This window comes from Cervus elaphus, chromosome 12 (genome assembly GCF_910594005.1).
Source record: "Cervus elaphus chromosome 12, mCerEla1.1, whole genome shotgun sequence".
NCBI lineage: Eukaryota > Metazoa > Chordata > Mammalia > Artiodactyla > Cervidae > Cervus > Cervus elaphus.
The window spans coordinates 87,878,038-87,895,660 of record NC_057826.1 but is presented as its reverse complement, the minus strand read 5'-3'; the positions used below and the strand labels follow the sequence as shown (position 1 = coordinate 87,895,660).

Genomic DNA, 17,623 nt, shown 5'->3' with positions numbered 1-17,623 from the left:
ATTATAATATTAGTACCTACTAAAAGTTAATTTAATACTAAAAGTACTTAGCAAAACTCCATAAAATTATAACATAGCTAAAAGAATGTAAACAATAGATATCTGTAGGACAACTCCAAAATTACAGCTCCCTAGCAGCAGCCAAAAAAAAAAAACAACCCTTAAAGTATTTACATTTTACTGTATTCATAGTTTTTTAAATAAAATCTTTCTGTTAATATAACATATACATGTCCATAGTAAGTTGACATCACACAGTACGTTGGTGCATTAGAATCTATCATTAATAGAAACTATACTTTGAATCACTTACAAATTTGCCCTGAACCTTGCACTGTGTAGCTGAGGCCAAAACAGAAAGAGTGCTGAATATGTTCTATAAGAGGTACCATTTCCATATATCTCTGACTTAGGAAAATTTTCTGTGTCCCGAACCCCAAAGAGAAGAACTCAAGAGTTGTATACAGAACACTGCAATGATCTAGTCTACAAGAACTACCTGTGGTCAAGTCTACAACTCAAAAATGATGTCTCAATTTGTACACGAGAACCCAAGCACATACACCCCAAAAAAAAGTTTTAAGAAATAATACTTAACAAGTTAACAGACTCTGGTATTTTCTACTCACACTTATTAACTCTCTTTTTTAAATGCTGTTGGAAATGAACTGTAATGATTTCATGAACCACTAATGGGAAGCAACCTGTATTTTGAAAAATACTGTACTGTACTACAAGTATTTTAAGACCAAAGCAAAGAGCTGCAAATAAGGATTACCTCTAAGCACAGTAATCTCTATTTTGGTCAATTATCAAAACACTAACCTCTAGGTGTTAATGATGTCTGCTTCTCAACTTCTGCCTGCTGTCTCAGATTAGCTGGGATATTATTATATATTCTCTTGTAATGATTGTATACAGCTACTGAAAGCACCTTCTTGGCAAATGACTGGCCAACAACATACTTGTCGAGGTAGTTATAAATCTGAAAAATTATTAGAAATGAACAATTTACTGTAAGTCATCACAATATATACACATTAGAGTTATCACAATATATACACATTAGAATTAAATACCGAGCACTTTTTATTTTTGGTGGGGGGCAGCACCACACAGCACGAACTTTCCCTACCAGGGACGGAACCTGTGTCCCCTGCAGTGGAAGTGCGGAGTTAACCACGGGACCACAGGGAAGTCTTAAATACTGAACTCATTTGCTTACAGTTTTAAATTTGAACAAAGACTCTCATTCAAAACAAAATGCAAAGGGCATGATACATTATGCAGCAATGATTTCAGAGGCCCCAAACCTTAAAGATACAACACACCATTCATTTGTTCTCTAGCTTAACAAAGTATTCCTGTACTTTCCCAGTGCTATGCCAGTTTCTATTCTATAAACAATGCCAATGATCCTAATTTTTGAAAGTTAATGTTAAAGCCAATTAGAATACCTACACTTGCTACCATGGGTCTAAAGCTGTTATCATTAATGAAATCAATTTTAAAAATCTTTTTTACACCTCTTTCAATCATATGAATAATATTATTCACAAAGATTACATTATAAAACAAATTTTTTCAAAATAGGCATTCAGTTCAGTTCAGTTCAGCTGCTCAATCATGTCCAACTCTTTGCAACCCCATGAACTACAGCACACCAGGCTTCCCTGTCCATCACCAACTCCCAGAGTTTGCTCAAACTCATGTCCATTGAGTGAGTGATGCCAAACAACCATCTCCTCCTCTGTCGTCCCCTTCTCCTCCTGCCCTCAATCTTTCTCAGCATCAGTGTCTTTTCCAGTGAGTCAGTTCTTCGCATCAGGTGGCCAAAGTATTGCAGTTTCAGCTTTAGCATCAGTCCTTCCAATGAATATTCAGGACTGATTTCCCTTAAGACTGACTGGTTGGATCTCCTTGCAGTCCAAGGGACTCTCAAGAGTCTTCTCCAACACCACAGTTCAAAAGCATCAATTCTTCAGGGCTCAGCTTTCTTTATAGTCTAACTCTCACATCCATACATGACTACTGGAAAAACCAGAGCTCTGACTAAACGGACTTTTGTCGGCAAAGTAATTCTCTACTTTTTAATATGCTGTCTAGGTTGCTCATAGCTTTTCTTCCAAAGAGCAAGTGTCTTTTAATTTCCTGGCTGCAGTCACTGTTCACAGTGATTTTGCAGCCCAAGAAAATAAAGTCTGTCACTGTTTCCATTGTTTCCCCATCTATTTGCCATGAAGTGATGGGACCGGATGCCATGATCTTAGTTTTCTGAATGTTGAGTTTTAAGCCAGTTTTTTCACTCTCCTCTTTCATCAAGAGGCTCTTTAGTTCTTCTTTGCTTTCTGCCATAAGGGTGGTGTCATCTGCATATCTGAGGTTATTGATATTTCTCCCGGCAATCTTGATTCCAGCTTTTGCTTCATCTAGCTCAGCATTTCATATGATGTACTCTGCATATAAGTTAAATAAGCAGGGTGACAATATAGAGCTTTGACATACTCCTTTCCTGATTTGAAACCAGTCTGTTGTTCCATGTCCAGTTCTAACTGTTGCTTCTTGACCTGCATATAGATTTCTCAGGAGGCATGTAAGATGGTCTGGTATTCCTATCTCTTTAAGAAATTTTAAGAATAAAATTTTTAAGAATAAAATAGGCATTATATACTCAAAAATCATTATACCACCTGTATCAATGTGCTTTAATACTCACAAACATTTAGCTTTTTCTCAGATATTAACTTTAAAGCTATGCATTTATCTAAATGGCAATCTAAAACTCTTATTCTTGGTAGAAACTAAAGCTCTATATGAAATTTGGTTATTGCCAATGGCTTAGTACCTAGGGTAAATTCTTTCAGCTTTTAGTTAACAGAAGTTAACTGCTAATATTCACCAACTCCTGAAGAGAGTTATTTTCTAGAACTTTATTCTCTAGAACTCCAACTCAGATTCTGAAGTCTATACAAATTAGTGAGGAACATAGAGCTTAATAGCTATATTTTCCCCCATTATTTTTACATAACAAATTCTATAATGGTTGACCATATATATGTTGTTATGGTTTTTAAAAATCATCATTCCTCATGAATTACACCCACGATTTAGCACATTTGCAGAAACAAATGCACTGGTATCTAAAAAGTCAAAGAAAGCAGAGGGTGAGAAATAAGTGTGCAAACACCACCTGAAACGTGGCCAGAGATAATAACACAGCCCAGAAGCAAGGCTCCTCCTCCCCAGAAAGCACACACCAAGTACCCAATGAAGCCGGTGGTATACTCTGCCGTGTCTCACATGGCTAAATCACAATCCACCTGAGACATCAAGAAAGCGCCAACACCACAAAAGTCACAATGTTATACAGGAGTGCCCTGGCACATTGGTCACGAAAAAAATACTTGCTTCTATTGTTAGTCTGAGGCTGTTTTACCTCTAATAAAGTAGATTAATTTAAGAGGGAAAAACTGCAGGCTGCTGTTATTTCGGGACCCAAACTAACAAAAACAAATCCCCAGCTGTTCTATTTTAAGGATGTCATTTTAGATTAACTTAGTATTAACACTACTAATCATCAGCTGTATTTCATTGCTATGAATACAATAATCATGATATGGGAAAACATCAATGCATCCTATACCTAAATTTCAAGTATCAAATATTAGTAAAAATTTAGCCAGACACAGCCTATGTTATAAAGAACTTACAAAACTTGTTTACATACTAGTACTAAGATTCAATATAAACTGGAGAGAGAGGAGCAATGAAATGTTTTCAAGATGAAATGTTCGTAACACTGAGCAAGGACTTATACCTTCTTGGGGGGAGGAGGTGGTTTCTGTTGGAATGCCAATTTTACAGCTTCTGCTGCTGATTCAGGTTCTTTAATTATGCTTTTCTTTGAGTCTGCTTCTGATAACACAACAAAAAAATGATGACATTTTTCACACTTCACAAAGCGGGTGGATGCTGTAAAAGGACAGAGGAAAATAACTCAAATACTATTTAACTTTAAAGACTTGTTGAAAATTGAAACCTATGTACTTGACAAAAAACTTGTAGTTCACTCCACTAGTCACAACAGCCAGCCTAATTTGTACCTAAAATAGATGATAAATGTGAGTTCAGTAAACTACATTCTATTCATTTCAGCTAGGTGTGACAGATTTTATCTAGAGAAAAGACTGGTTGAAATTCTTTCGACTTCTCCATTCACTAAAGTTTTGGGTTTTTCTTTGGGGGGGTGGGGAAATGCACAGTTCGCAAGATCTTAGTTCCCCAGCAAAGGACTGAACCCGGGCCCTTGGCAGTGAAAGTGGGGTGTCATCTAACCATTACCAGGAATTCGCTAAAGTTAATTTTTAAAACTACCACTGTATTAATTATTTTATTCAAATACTAGAATGAATAAACTGTGGGGAAAAAGTAAAGTACAAATAAATTAATCTGTAATAAAATTAACATTTTACTACAAGAAATTACAAACACAAAAGTTGAAAGAGAAAAATCCATTTTAATCCCTAAAAAATGTAAAATATATATACATTCTTAAGGTTCTTTTCAAACTTGTGAGCATTTTTAAGACCTTGACTTGGTAAATATATAAAATTATTTTATACTGTTCTTATTATCTTTATTCCACTAATTCCTATTTCTTTGACCTAAAAACCACGAAGAAACTGGGACTTCCCTGGTGGTCCAGAGGTTAAGAATCTGCCTTGCAATGCAGGGGACATAGGCTCAATCCCTGGTCAGGGAAGTAAGATCCCACATGTCATGGGGAACTAAGCCCATGCACCACAGCTGGAGAGTCCGTGAACAACGCAAGATTCCCTATGCTGCAACACAGATCCCGTATGCTGCAACCAAGACCCAACACTGTCAAATAAATAAATACATTTTTTAAAAAACCACCACTAAGAAACTAACAAAATATAATCATACAGCTTTTGGAAACTGGGCAGGGCAGTTAAAAGTGAAGATGAAATGGGTTTCTCAGTTCCAAGGCATCACTGTAGATATCTTGTGTTTAAAACAAAAGTGATTTCCTCTTTTTTCTCTTTTCAGATACAGGCACATATTCTTAATCTTCTCCAAGCCTAATTCCACTAATGGTAACCAAGGACCTCAGAAAGCAGCATGGTAGAGAATCCCATATAGATTATCAACAGATTCAGAGCAAAATATACACAGGAATTAGTTACATGTTGGTAGGTCTAGTAATACATTTTGGTGTTACCTTTGTATAACCTAACTAAACAAAAGCAAAGAAAAAGGATTTTTTAAACTATGGGAATCACTGTCCTTTGGGAATATTATAACTACCTATCCACAGATTACAAAAAAAAAACTGCACTGGCAAGCACACCTCAATCTTCACAAAATAATCCAGTTTAAAAAAATAGACAATACCACATTTAAAAATAAATTTAATTACTAATTCAACCAATTTAATTATTAATGTCTGCTCTTAAACAAAAAGCAAATCAAAAATATACATTCTGGACAAATTCTAGCCACAAATTTTAAACTAGATGAGGGATCACTTCTGTATTCCATTCATCAATCACCTAGTAAGGCTTCCCTAAGGAAAAAGATCAAGCTATTTCAAGTACTTTTGATTAACACAAGTCAAAATTCATTATCACCAATTCCCATCAATGGAAAAGATAGTGGCTTTATATTTTGACCAGGCACCAGTTTATAATTGTTACCGATGGTAGTAAACAGGGCAAGGATTAAAGGGCAGGGAAGCCTCTAATCTAGTTCAGGCTGTGTCACCGGAAAATCTGGCCTGAGAACACAAGAACAAAATATTTCTCTGAAGAAATTAGGTCAAAGGGAAAGAGAAACACCAACAAAAAACATTCCTCTTTGCTTATTCCTCATTCCTCTTTGAAGGGTTGCTTAAATTCTACCTGATATTTGCAATACTGTTTTACACTGAAACACATTCAACATATAACCAAGTTCAACTTATCAAAATGCTATTTCAGGAAAACAAGTAAACAAACATTGCAATGTATACTTTTTACTCCTAAAAACAAGGGGCAAAATCTGATTTTGTTAAATTTTCAGGGGATAAATAAACCTCACTTGAAATGATTACTACAGGTATTCTATATTCCCTTACAAACAGAATACTGATGCCAATAAACATGCTTGTATAGTATATCAACAACAGATGAAAGATTACCTTAGTAAAAAAACTTTTTCAGGATATTTGTTTAAATGGAAGTTCTTCATAACTCTGAAAAAGTTTCAGGGTCAAAGATAAAATCTCCAAACCACTGCATAAAAGTTTATCCTCACTCTATGAGACAGATAATTACAGTAAGCCTTCAAAAAGTATTATATACATAAAAGTAAAAACTAAAAGCTCCATCCAAAAGCAAGAGAAGGTGCAGTATAACTATTTAAATGAAGTACAAAAACAGGCAAAACCAATCTCCAGTGATGAAGGTCAAGGTAGTGGTTACACTGGGGGAAAAGAGGTTAGTGACTAGGAAAGAACATGAGGGAGCCTTCTGGGGTGCTGTGAATATTGGTATGTATATCCATCACACTGTACACTTAGAATCCATGCATTTTCTTTCCTTGTCTGTATATAAATTATACCTCAATTTCCCCCTTAAGTTAAATAAGAAATTTTTTTAAAAATCCCAAGAAAAGCCCAAAATAAAAAGTCCCAGAACTAAAGGCTCTACCTTAAATAAAACTAGGGACACTATTCATAAAGTTATTTTTTAAAACGGCAAAGAAAAATTAATATATATTCTTATAATCAACAATCTTAGATATTATTTAAATTTCTGATGATTTTCTAAATACTCATAATGGGACCAACAGAAATGGTATTTTATTTCAACAAAGTCAGTCAAGCAACAGTGGTACCACTATAAGAAAACATAAAAATCACTATAAACATATTTGTGAGATGAAATATGTACAGGAAGATCAATGAGCTAAGAACAGCTTTTACATTTAAAAAAATGACAATGAAAGTTAATGAAACTCAAATTTCAGTGTCATACACAAAACTTTATTGGAATACAGCCAATTTCACTCCTTTACACTGTCTATGGTTGCTTTTGCACGGTAACAACAAAGGAGAAAAGTCACAACAGAGACCATATGGCCCATAAAGTCTAAAATATTTACTATTTGGTCTTTATAGTAAAAGTTAACTGACTCCTATATAGCATTTAAAAATAAAGAACTACCCATAGGATAAGAAAAATATTTGCAAATCAGGAATCTAGATAAGGGCCCAGTATTCAGAATAAAGAACTCTTCCACCTCAACAATAAACAGATAACCCACACACACACACAAAAGAAAAAAGATAACCCAACCTAAAAATGGACAGAAAGTGTAGTCTTCTCCAAAGAAGACATACAAATAGTCAATAAGCACATGAAAAGATATTTAACATCTAGTCATTATTAGGGAAATGTAGATCACAACCATGATGAGGTATTAATACCACTTCCTATTCCTATGATGGCTATAATAAAAAAAAAAAAGACATAAATGTTGAGGATGTAAAGAAATTAGAACCCTTATACCTACCTTGTTAGTGGGGTTGTAAAATGGGACATCTATGTGCTGTAAAGTCGCTCAGTCGTGTCCCCCTCTTTGTGACCACAGACTGTAGCCCACCAGGCTCCTCTGTCCATTGAGGTTCTCCAGGTAAGAATACTGGAGTGGGTTGCCATTCCCTTCTCCAGGGGATCTTCGCAACACAGGGATAAAACCCGGGTCTCCCATATTGCAAGTCAATTCTTTTCCATCTGAATGACCAGGGAAGCCCAAGAATACAGGAGTGGGTAGCCTATCCCCTCTCCAGGGGATCTTCCTGACACAGGAAAAGAACTGGGGTCTCCCACATTGCAGGCAGATTCTTTACCAGCTGAGCTACCTGGGAAGCCCTTATACCTTGTTATGAACACCTACAGCAGTCCCTTAAAAAGCTAAACAGTTACCATCTCACCCAGCCATTCCATTCCTAAGCATATAGCCTGCCTCTCGGGGCTCGTCTCAACACAGCTTAACCATTAATAATTGTTTATCAATTAAAATTGAGCCAGGTGGCTCAAATGGTAAAGAATTCACCTGCAATGCAGAAGACCCAGGTTCGATCCCTGGGTCGGGAAGATCCCCTGGAGAAGGGAATGGCAACCCACTCCAGTATTCTTACCTGGAGAATTCCATGGAGAGAGGAGCCTGGTGGGCTACAGTCCACAGGGTCACAAAGAGTTGGACACGACTGCGCAACTAACACACACAAGCAAAACAAAGAAGGGAAGAGTTTTCTTAAATTATCTTTAAAAAAAAAATTTTTTTTTTAAATTATCTTATACCATAATAGTTCAAAGCATTACTAGTCCAGGGGATTTTTAGTATCTGGTGACTATAAGAAAGACTATTGTAAATTCAGGGAAAAAATAATTCTGATGTATATAAGGTATAATGTATATATTTCTGTGCAATTAATGATTTACAGCAAAGGCAGGGAAAAAGAAGAACAGAAGTAATACTTACACACGAAGGTCTCTACGTGTGTGCATAAGTCGCCACATTTAGGACAACGAAGCTGGTTTCCACCTTTCCCAGAATTCCCAGAGCCTGATTTCTTACTGCTTCCCTCACTTGCTGATTTCTAATATTTGTGCAAGAAAAGAAAAAATGTCAATTATTACTTTCAGGCAACCACCATGTAACTTTAAGTTTGTATTTAAATATATGTTTATATTGTTTATAATTAATATTATAAAAAAACCAATTCTAGTAAAAACATATATTTACTGTTTCCCTTCTTTACATGGTATGATCCAGCATGTAAAATAATTAGCTTTTTTTCAATGACAGTAAATACTAGAGGAAAAAATCAATAAGCACTAGTAACTAAAAAACTTACTATGAAATTGAATTGAGAGTTATTACCATGACAAGTAGTAACTCAACTTTCTTAAATCTAACTTTTGTCATCTCTTAAAAAAAAGGGGGGGTGATCATTTCACCTACTTTAGAGGGGCACTGTTAGGATTAAGTGTGTATACAAAAACACCTAGCATTTTGTCTCACACATATTATTAACTCAAGTGTTAGACAAATTTGCATAATAAAAAACATGATTATTCACTGACCTAATAAAGTTACCAATCATCTACTTCCTAGCCACAGAGTTCAGTTCAGTTCAGTCAGTCGTGTCAGGCTCTTTGCGACCCCATGGACTGCAGTACGCCAGGCCTCCCTGTCCATCACCAACTCCCGAAGTTTACTCAAACTCATGTCCATTGAGTCAGTGATGCCATCCAACCATCTCATCCTCTTTCATCCCCTTCTCCTCCAGCCTTCAATCTTTCCCAGCATCAGGGTCTTTTCAAATGAGCTACAGAGTAGCCCACCATTAAGTCAGATGAAGTAAGGTTTATATTATCATGAGTTTTAAGAGCTGTGTAGAAGCAGAAAAGGATGGCTATTCTTAACCCAACCAACCATCAGACTGACTACATACATTATTTAATGAAGCTTCTTTACTGTGTTGGGGTGTTAGAAATTTTAATTACCACTGACCAATGAAATGCTTATCAAATAATTTTATGGTTCACGCTGATACACAAAATAAAAATACATAAAATTCTTCCTATCATTTTATATTTCCTACAGAAAACATGGGATTCCCTGCTGACTCAGCAGCAAAGAATCTGCCTGCAATGCAGGAGACACAGGTTTGATCCCTGGGTCGGGCAGATCTCCTGGAGAAGGGAATGGCAACTCACTCCAATATTCTTGCCTGGGAAATGCAGGACAGAGTCACCTGGTGTGCTACAGTCCATGGGGTCACAAACAGTAGGATACAACTTAGAAACTAAACAACAACAAAAACATATAACCAATGAAATACAGAGTACTATTATATTTATTTAAATGAGCACTATTATATTTGTTAAATGAACTCAAATATGTATATAGATGCCAAAAAAGATAAAATACCTTATTTCCATCTCCAGAGCCATCTTTACTTATCCCATCTCTTGAGGCAAAGTATGCTGGTGTTTCTGTAAAAGCTCTAAAAGGAGCTCTTCGTAGAACCTGAGTTTCAAAGGTCCCAAGCCTCCCTAAAACCGGTATATGAATACGACTACAAGAAATACCTGAAAATACAATGAAATTTATTTAGTCTACACATCAAACATTAACACGCCTTCAATAAATCCCCTGGAAACAAAAATCCCTTAAGCAAGGAAGTTGAAAAAGTTAACAGTTTTCACAGCAATAGTACAAAGACACCATCCTCAAAAACTGGCCAGACCTGTGCTTTAGAAGTGAGGAAAGAACAGAGACAACAATTAATGGCCCTTTCAAAGTGTGAGAGATAAGTAGTTCAACACTCGCCTCACTTGTAGGGGAACAAGGGCACTTATGTTCTATATTATTATATGTCTTATATCTACCAACAAGAACAAACAAAATGTAAACAAATAGGTGTCTGGATCTGTTCTATGGGATCATAGTTTGCTGACTCTTGCTTCTCTGCATACAAATACAAAATAAACCCCCATATAAATTATAGTCAATGGCAAAAGAGCCATACTCCAGACTGTGAGGCAGTATTTCCCAAGTTGGTCTTTTTAAAAGACTGCTCCCCCCAAAAAAATAAAATAAAATAAATAAAAGACTGCTCCCTACACAAGAAAACTGAATGGTCATAAGTTAAACAAAATTCCACAGACCTCAATACCCTAGAGCTACTCAGAATCTTGCAAAAGCTAATAATGTACATTGGCCATGAAGCAAGTTTCCCAGCAGTTTACCAGACTGCTATTAGGAGGTGATTAAACAACACTGGGGGCGAGGCCGATGGTGGTGGTGGTGATGGTGAACACTTAGATAAATTTAAGAAGCTTATTTTGCCTCCCTCATTTTATTCCCTGCACAATTCACAACTCAGGATTTAATTCCTACACTTGTTAGGGCTTTTTAAAAGATACACACATGTATATGTTGTATTCAAATGCAAAAACTGGTTTTAAATTATGTAGGTAAGACAATTCAAAAACAATTGCTTAGTTATACAACTCCCTCCCATTTTCCAACTCGTTTTACACTGAATAACTTATCACTGTAGGCCATCTCAAATTCCACAAAGCACAAAAATGAACCCACCAAATTACTCAGCAAAGATACAAATAAGAGGAAAAAAATTTTCATTTCTATATAAATTCACAAAGAACACCAAAAAAGGATTATGACATCCCAGTCCCCAACCCAAAAAGTGTAAAATTTTAATACTATTAAGCTTGAATATTGAGGGGAAAAAAATTTGATGCATTCCTTATAAGTAACATTTTCAAGACATTTCAAATGTTCTCAAGTATAACATTTCCATGTTTTGCAGTAAATTGTGTTAGCCATTACTCTCTCGTTGGTGATGCCATTGAGCCGGTGATGACTCAATGGACATGAGTCTAAGTAAACTCCGGGAGCTGGTGATGGACCGGGAGGCCTGGTGTGCTGCAGTCCATGGGGTCGCAGAGTCGGACACGACTGAGTGACTGAACTGAACTGACTCTTGTTAGAAAGAGATACAGTTTATGAAATTTAAGCTAAACAGTCATTTTTTTCAAGGACATAGTATGATTTAAAGACTATGTCCCTCTAAAAAGCAAGTTTAGACAGTTACGGGGGAGAGGGATAGATGAAATCAAGAATGCAGAAAGCTGAATGTACCTTGGGGCTGGGTGATGGGTATTTGGGGTTCAGTGTTCTATTTTGTGTGTGCTTGAGAACATCCATTAAATGAAAGACAGAATACAATAATTTACTATAATCTATGTAACAAGTATAATTTTTTAACTGAACTTTTATGATGTATTCACAAAAAAAAAACTACAACAACCTTTATATTTGTACTTGGATGTTATATTTGTACTCAGATGTTTAGAACAAAATTTATACCTGAAGTTTCACATATAGTGTATTATTTTCCACTTATATCTTTTAAAAGAGTATTTAACAATGTACAATATCTAATACTATTAGAAAATAAGCTGAAAGGAAATTATCTTGGGGAATTTAAGAGAAATAAAAATTATGAACATGATTCTTTTAAAATCTACTTGAACAGAAAGAAAAATAAGTCCTTCACTTGAAATAACTTATGAGGTGACATATGAAACCAAACTACACAGTCACCACAGAAAATAAAATTTAAAAAACATGTTCATGTCATTTAGACTTCTAAATTTAAGAATTTCTTTGCTGGCCCTGATAGTATGGTACTGAAGTGGTGTTTTAACATTCTATAATCTAAGGGCTACACCAGCATGATGCTATAAATACTAAACCACTGGTTCCCAGACTTGGGCATGCATTAGAGTCACCTGGAGGGCTTGTTAAACCACAGACTGCAGAGGATCTTCCCTAGGTCTGATTGAGAGGGAATAAGGTGGGACCCAAGAACGCATTTCTAACAAGTTCCCAGATGATGTTGATACTGCTGGTTTGAGGACCACACTTTTCAAAACCACTGTACAAAACAAGGTAAATGACCAGTCATTCACCAATCATATAAAGATAAATGAAAAAAAAAATTAAAAATAAATAAAGAAAGAATAAATCTTTTAAAGTGAAAAAAAAAAAATCTTCACAGAAAGCACTGCTGCAAGCCAATCAGGAATTTTTAACCCTTGTTTTTTGTCCTCTGGCATGCTGGTGAAGCCTATTCAGAACATTTTTAAATGTACAGAACAAAATATATAGGAACCCAATCATCCTGAAGTAGTTATCAATATATTTTTATCAATATATTTTAAAAATATGCTTCTTAACAAAATTAAACAAGATCTAACAGCTTTTAAAATAACGATGATTTCAAAGTAGTGGAAAGTGTAAACAACACTTTGGGCTATCAGCAATGTAACGTGAAACGAAAACATCTGTGATTTTGACTGGTGACAATTCCACAGGTATTGCTAATACTACTACACTTTCTTGCCTATATTTATAACTGAAGGAAATGCTACATTTCACCCAGAGACTAGTGAAAATAAAGTTCAAAGAACCTCTGAATTTTACCCCTGGGCCTTTTGGAAGCCTGTGAACCCAGATGAAGAGTACCTAAAGGCCAAACAAGGGAAAGTATTTATGTAAAGTATATTTCAAAAGACTACTTGGCAGTAATGACAAAAGACAGTTAAAAGTTAAACCACTTACAAACTTCTGTCATAAAGATAAAGCTCTGAGTTTCAGAGCAGCTGTGTTTTTTAAAACATATCTACTAGAATAAGGTGTAATGATTTTAGGGCTTTTAAGAACAGGAGAATATTTTATTCAATTTCTAAATACTTAACTTCCTATATTCACTCTTAAGCATTCTCCAAAAACACACCAAAGATTCCACTTGAAAGATAAACTGATCTTTAATTTGCATTTTAGAAACAAGGCGAAAGAACTAATGAAAATTTAAACCTAGCTATTTGTGGTGACATATTTAAGTGTTTAACAACTTATGAAATGGCAAATCAAGTTGGATGCTCTCTTAAACACTTGACTCCTAACACAAATTGGAAACAAAATTCAACAAAAACTCACAGTGCTCGCAATTTAGTAGATACTTACTGCTTTTAATAATCTCAACTTTTTATGTCCAAGTTATTACTTCAGGAATTCTGAATACTTATTAATAAAGAAAAATAACATGACTCCTATAATAGCTTTCCTCAAGTTTAAAAATATTTGACAGGTTTTCACTAACGCTACTAATCCACTGGTCTGGAGGTGAACATGCCCAAGAAAAGAGAAGTGATTAGGAAATAGTGTGTATAGGAAATAAAGATGCTCTATCACTTATTCATTTTGTCTTATTTAATTTGTATTGGATTTAATCACAAGAGAGAGAGGGAACTAAAATCCAGCTAAAAACTATTCAGTTAGGCACATTATGTAACTATCATGAGAATTATGGATGCCAATCAACAAGTTTGAGGATCTTCAAATCTTCATTTACAAACTTATGAGGTGACACCCTTTCAATGGACAAGAACAGAAGCATCCAGAAATCAAGAGTTATACAGAATCGCACAACTCTCACAGCCAAATTCAGATCAAGTATTGTCGCTGAGGGTTTTTTAAATGGAATCAAACATTTTTGAATGCACAAACTTAAAATGCAAACTGACTGTTATATATGGTAAGTACATTTTAAAAAGACATACACCAAAAAAAAAAAAGACACCAATACTGAAAACAGCAGCAATTTGAGCAAAAAAATATTAAAAATTTTTACTTTAATATATATTTCATATTCAAAGAAAACAGTGAAGAAAATATTAAATTGGATACATATAGCCCAACAGGAAAACAGATCCAGTGTCTAGTATGACAATTTATCAAGTAATTTTTCAAACTACCATTTAAAATTTTTAAAGTATAACATGACAGATAAAGCAACAGGAACAGAGAACAGCACTGTACTTCAGAGGAGTTATGACATCTCCCCTTTTATTCTTAAATCACTGTACAATTTCCTGTTAGAAGACTATATTGATGAAATTATTTAATTATGTTGCTTAAATTCTTAACTCTAATTATAAGAATAATACACTAGTTAAAGTTCAAGTCTAATTTTTCTGTCTTTCACTCTCTTCCTCTTTCCAGGAATTCTAAATAAAAATAACCTTCTTGGAGGTTTTTCAGGCTTTAAAAAAAAATTATATTTTTGTAAACTTATGTATAGAGTTTCTACCATGGAAAACAAACATTTTATGTAATTAAGCCTTGGGAAAGTCTCAAATCCACGTGAAAACCATTTGATGTTTCATTGTCACATAAAAATATTAAATTCTATAATGATATTGGGTAATATCTAACATTTTAAGTTTAATTTACTCCTTTACAGTAAAAGCTATGGTTTGGTATTTCTGAAAAGCTCTAGTAAACTTGTATTAACTGAGAAACAAAGAGATAATTCCTAAATAAGCCATTAATTCTTTACTTACCTAAGGATAGATTTAATTTTTTTAATTCATTTTTATTGGAGTATAGTTGCTTTACTAAATTTAATCTTTAAAGGTGCTTTGAAAAGAAAAATAAACAACTGCACACTTCCTATAATTCAGTTTTCAGGGACAATTGATAGAAATGAAGACTTTTGTCAAAAGGAGCCTTCCTACACAAGGAGAACACCCACATATTTCATACAGGCCCCGAAACAGTATTATTCTTTGTCTAGTTCTCTAAACTTGAAGGTGAGGACTTATTCTCCCCTCCATCTCCAGCACCAAAACAGGGCCTGGCACACAGGAGGCTGCAAACAACTGTGTCAGATGAACGAATTCAACTATCTGTCACTTTAAAGTGTTTGCAACTCAAAATTGCTAGAATATGGATGTCTACTTGTTCAGTCACTCCTTTATATTTACATACCATTTAAGAAAATGCTTCTGCCCACACAACCTCATTTCATCCCAACTGTCAGAAAATAAACATTTAGTAAACAGTAAGGATTTTACAATGATTCTAAATATTAGGAATAGGGGGCTTCCCCCCTCCGCCCCGAGATCACAAGCTGATAATCCAAAACAAAACGAATTTGCCTAGAACTTAGTGATTGAAACAGGATCTAGCCTGTTGTCAGCTATTCATAGATTTAGGGAAGAGAAAAATGGTTTCTTTTCCGGAATCTCTTGGCTGGGGTACCATCCTTTCGCAGCTCCTGATAAACAGAAAGGAAAGGTAAACAAGCGCCACCCTTCAAAAACTATTTGCGACTGTCAAGTTAGGAAACCCGGCAAACGACTGCTGAGACACCCAAGTACTTCAAAAACAAGCTGAGCAAACCGGCACCTCCTCAGACGCTTTCCCGCGGCCGCCCAGAAACGGCACGAGTCCGGCTTACGTCCCGGCGTGAGCGGCCGCACAATGACTGTGACATCCCGGCCTCGCGCGGCCTGCGCCCGGGACGGCCGGGTCGGCGCCCCGAGGCCCCAGGGGACCCCAACAGTGGCAGCTTTCCCTCCGAGCCCTTCCCGCGGGGCCCGAGGGGAACCCGGCCGGGCTCCGGAAGAGGAGCCGCGGAGCAGCCGGCAGTCCCCGGAGGAGCTCTGAGTGGGGTCTGGGAACACTTTTTAACAAACGGAGCAATGTGTCCCCCGCTTTCAGGGTTTCTGCGAAGCGGCCACATTCTAGCCCCAAAGGCCAGCAAGTTGGGGAGCACAGGGGGGGTTCACCTCAAATGTGAGAAACAGCTGCTCCAGAGGTTGGCAGAGTCCGATGCCACGGAAACGGGGCGGGGGTGGGGAGGGGAGGGGGGCTGCCAGGAGAAGCACCGAGCGGTGGGGGCGGTCTCTTCCCTCCCCGGAGTCTCCACCGCCCGCCAGGACACTCCTGAATCAAGGGCTCAGGTGAGGGACTACTTCGTTACCTCTTTGAGCGGAGATGAGCGATGAGCTAAAGATTCGCGCGGCCGCCGCGCCGCAAGTACAAGCTCCGCAGCCCGACATCTCCGCGGGGCCTAGGCCGGGGCTTCGCCCCCAGCGGCCCTCTGGATCTCAGCGGCCGGCTCTTACTCGCAAAGTTCGCTACCTTAGCTTCGGAATCGCTTGCCCGCTCTAGGCCCAGTGCAACGTTAACCCGCTTGGCACCAGGACCTCCGCTCTCTTCGTGCCCCACTGCCGTCTACTCAATAGACACCTAACCCCCCCCACCCTCCCCTCCACTTTCCCCCGCTCCCCCCCTCCCCGCCCACCGGGCCCTGGGAGCGTGCGCGCGCCTGCGTCCTAGGTCTCGGGAGGGGCGTGGGCACACGCCGCGCGTGCGTGGGACACCGAGGTACGGCGAGGGGAAGGGGGCGGTGACCTGGGCCCCAATGAACAGGCTCCTACGGCAGGCGGCCGACCCGAACTGGGGAACTACAAGTCCCGACAAACAATTCTTCCGGAAGTCTCCAGAGTTGAAAAGTTTGCGATAGAAGCGGAGAGATGCATTCTGGGAGTTGTAGTCCCAACTCGTCGCAGTGAACTGGTCCATTTTCGACTCTTGGCTGAGAAGGTCACAGTGAGGCCGGTGGCTTGACCGGCCTCGAGAAGTTTTGAAAGCCGCCAATTCAGTAAGAGTCGATAAGTTCCTTCTTCCGAGGGTTCCACATCCTTATCCTTAGGGACACGGAAGTGGTGGCATTTTTTACTAAGTTCTCAAGCCACTGTTTGATGACAGCTCTCTTTCCTTGTTTTTTCAAGCCTAGTGGTGATAACTTCCAGCCGTTGCTAGTCCCGGGGTTCTTTACAATCTCTGTCTGTCCCCTTAAAGCTGAGCACACTTTGGTAAACACTTCATTCAGCTCTCTTCTGTTACCCTTCCACCCCTGCGTGTGTATGGCTGCTTTCTCTCTATATATCTAAAGCAAATCAACCAGCTAACTGACAAGGTGCAGGATGGTGACAAATGAATCAGACCCTTTTCCATCCGTGTTGCAACCAGACTACTTTGTATATAAGATTCTGATCAACTCCGAAGCCTGGAGAAATTGCCAAGTGAGCTTGGACATCTTCAGTTCTGAGCTGGGGGAGGAGGGTGGGGAAGGAGATTAGCAGGAGGACGACACGCGACTCAGAAG

At 37.6% G+C, this 17,623-nt stretch overlaps 1 protein-coding gene across 2 annotated transcripts in view; it reads right to left on the bottom strand.

Annotated features, from left to right (window-relative positions):
- Positions 1-16,723, bottom strand: part of CLPX (caseinolytic mitochondrial matrix peptidase chaperone subunit X) — a 36,924-nt gene extending 20,201 nt beyond the window's left edge. For both annotated transcript variants that reach the window (XM_043919900.1, XM_043919901.1), the window contains exons 1-5: positions 16,433-16,723; positions 10,003-10,163; positions 8,548-8,665; positions 3,818-3,972; positions 826-985 (exon numbers count right to left, since the gene is read on the bottom strand). In XM_043919900.1, coding sequence (XP_043775835.1) covers positions 826-985; positions 3,818-3,972; positions 8,548-8,665; positions 10,003-10,163; positions 16,433-16,511 — 673 coding nt within the window. In that variant the 5' untranslated portion in view covers positions 16,512-16,723. The remainder of the gene's footprint in view (positions 1-825; positions 986-3,817; positions 3,973-8,547; positions 8,666-10,002; positions 10,164-16,432) is intronic.
- Positions 16,724-17,623: the final 900 nt, after the last annotated feature.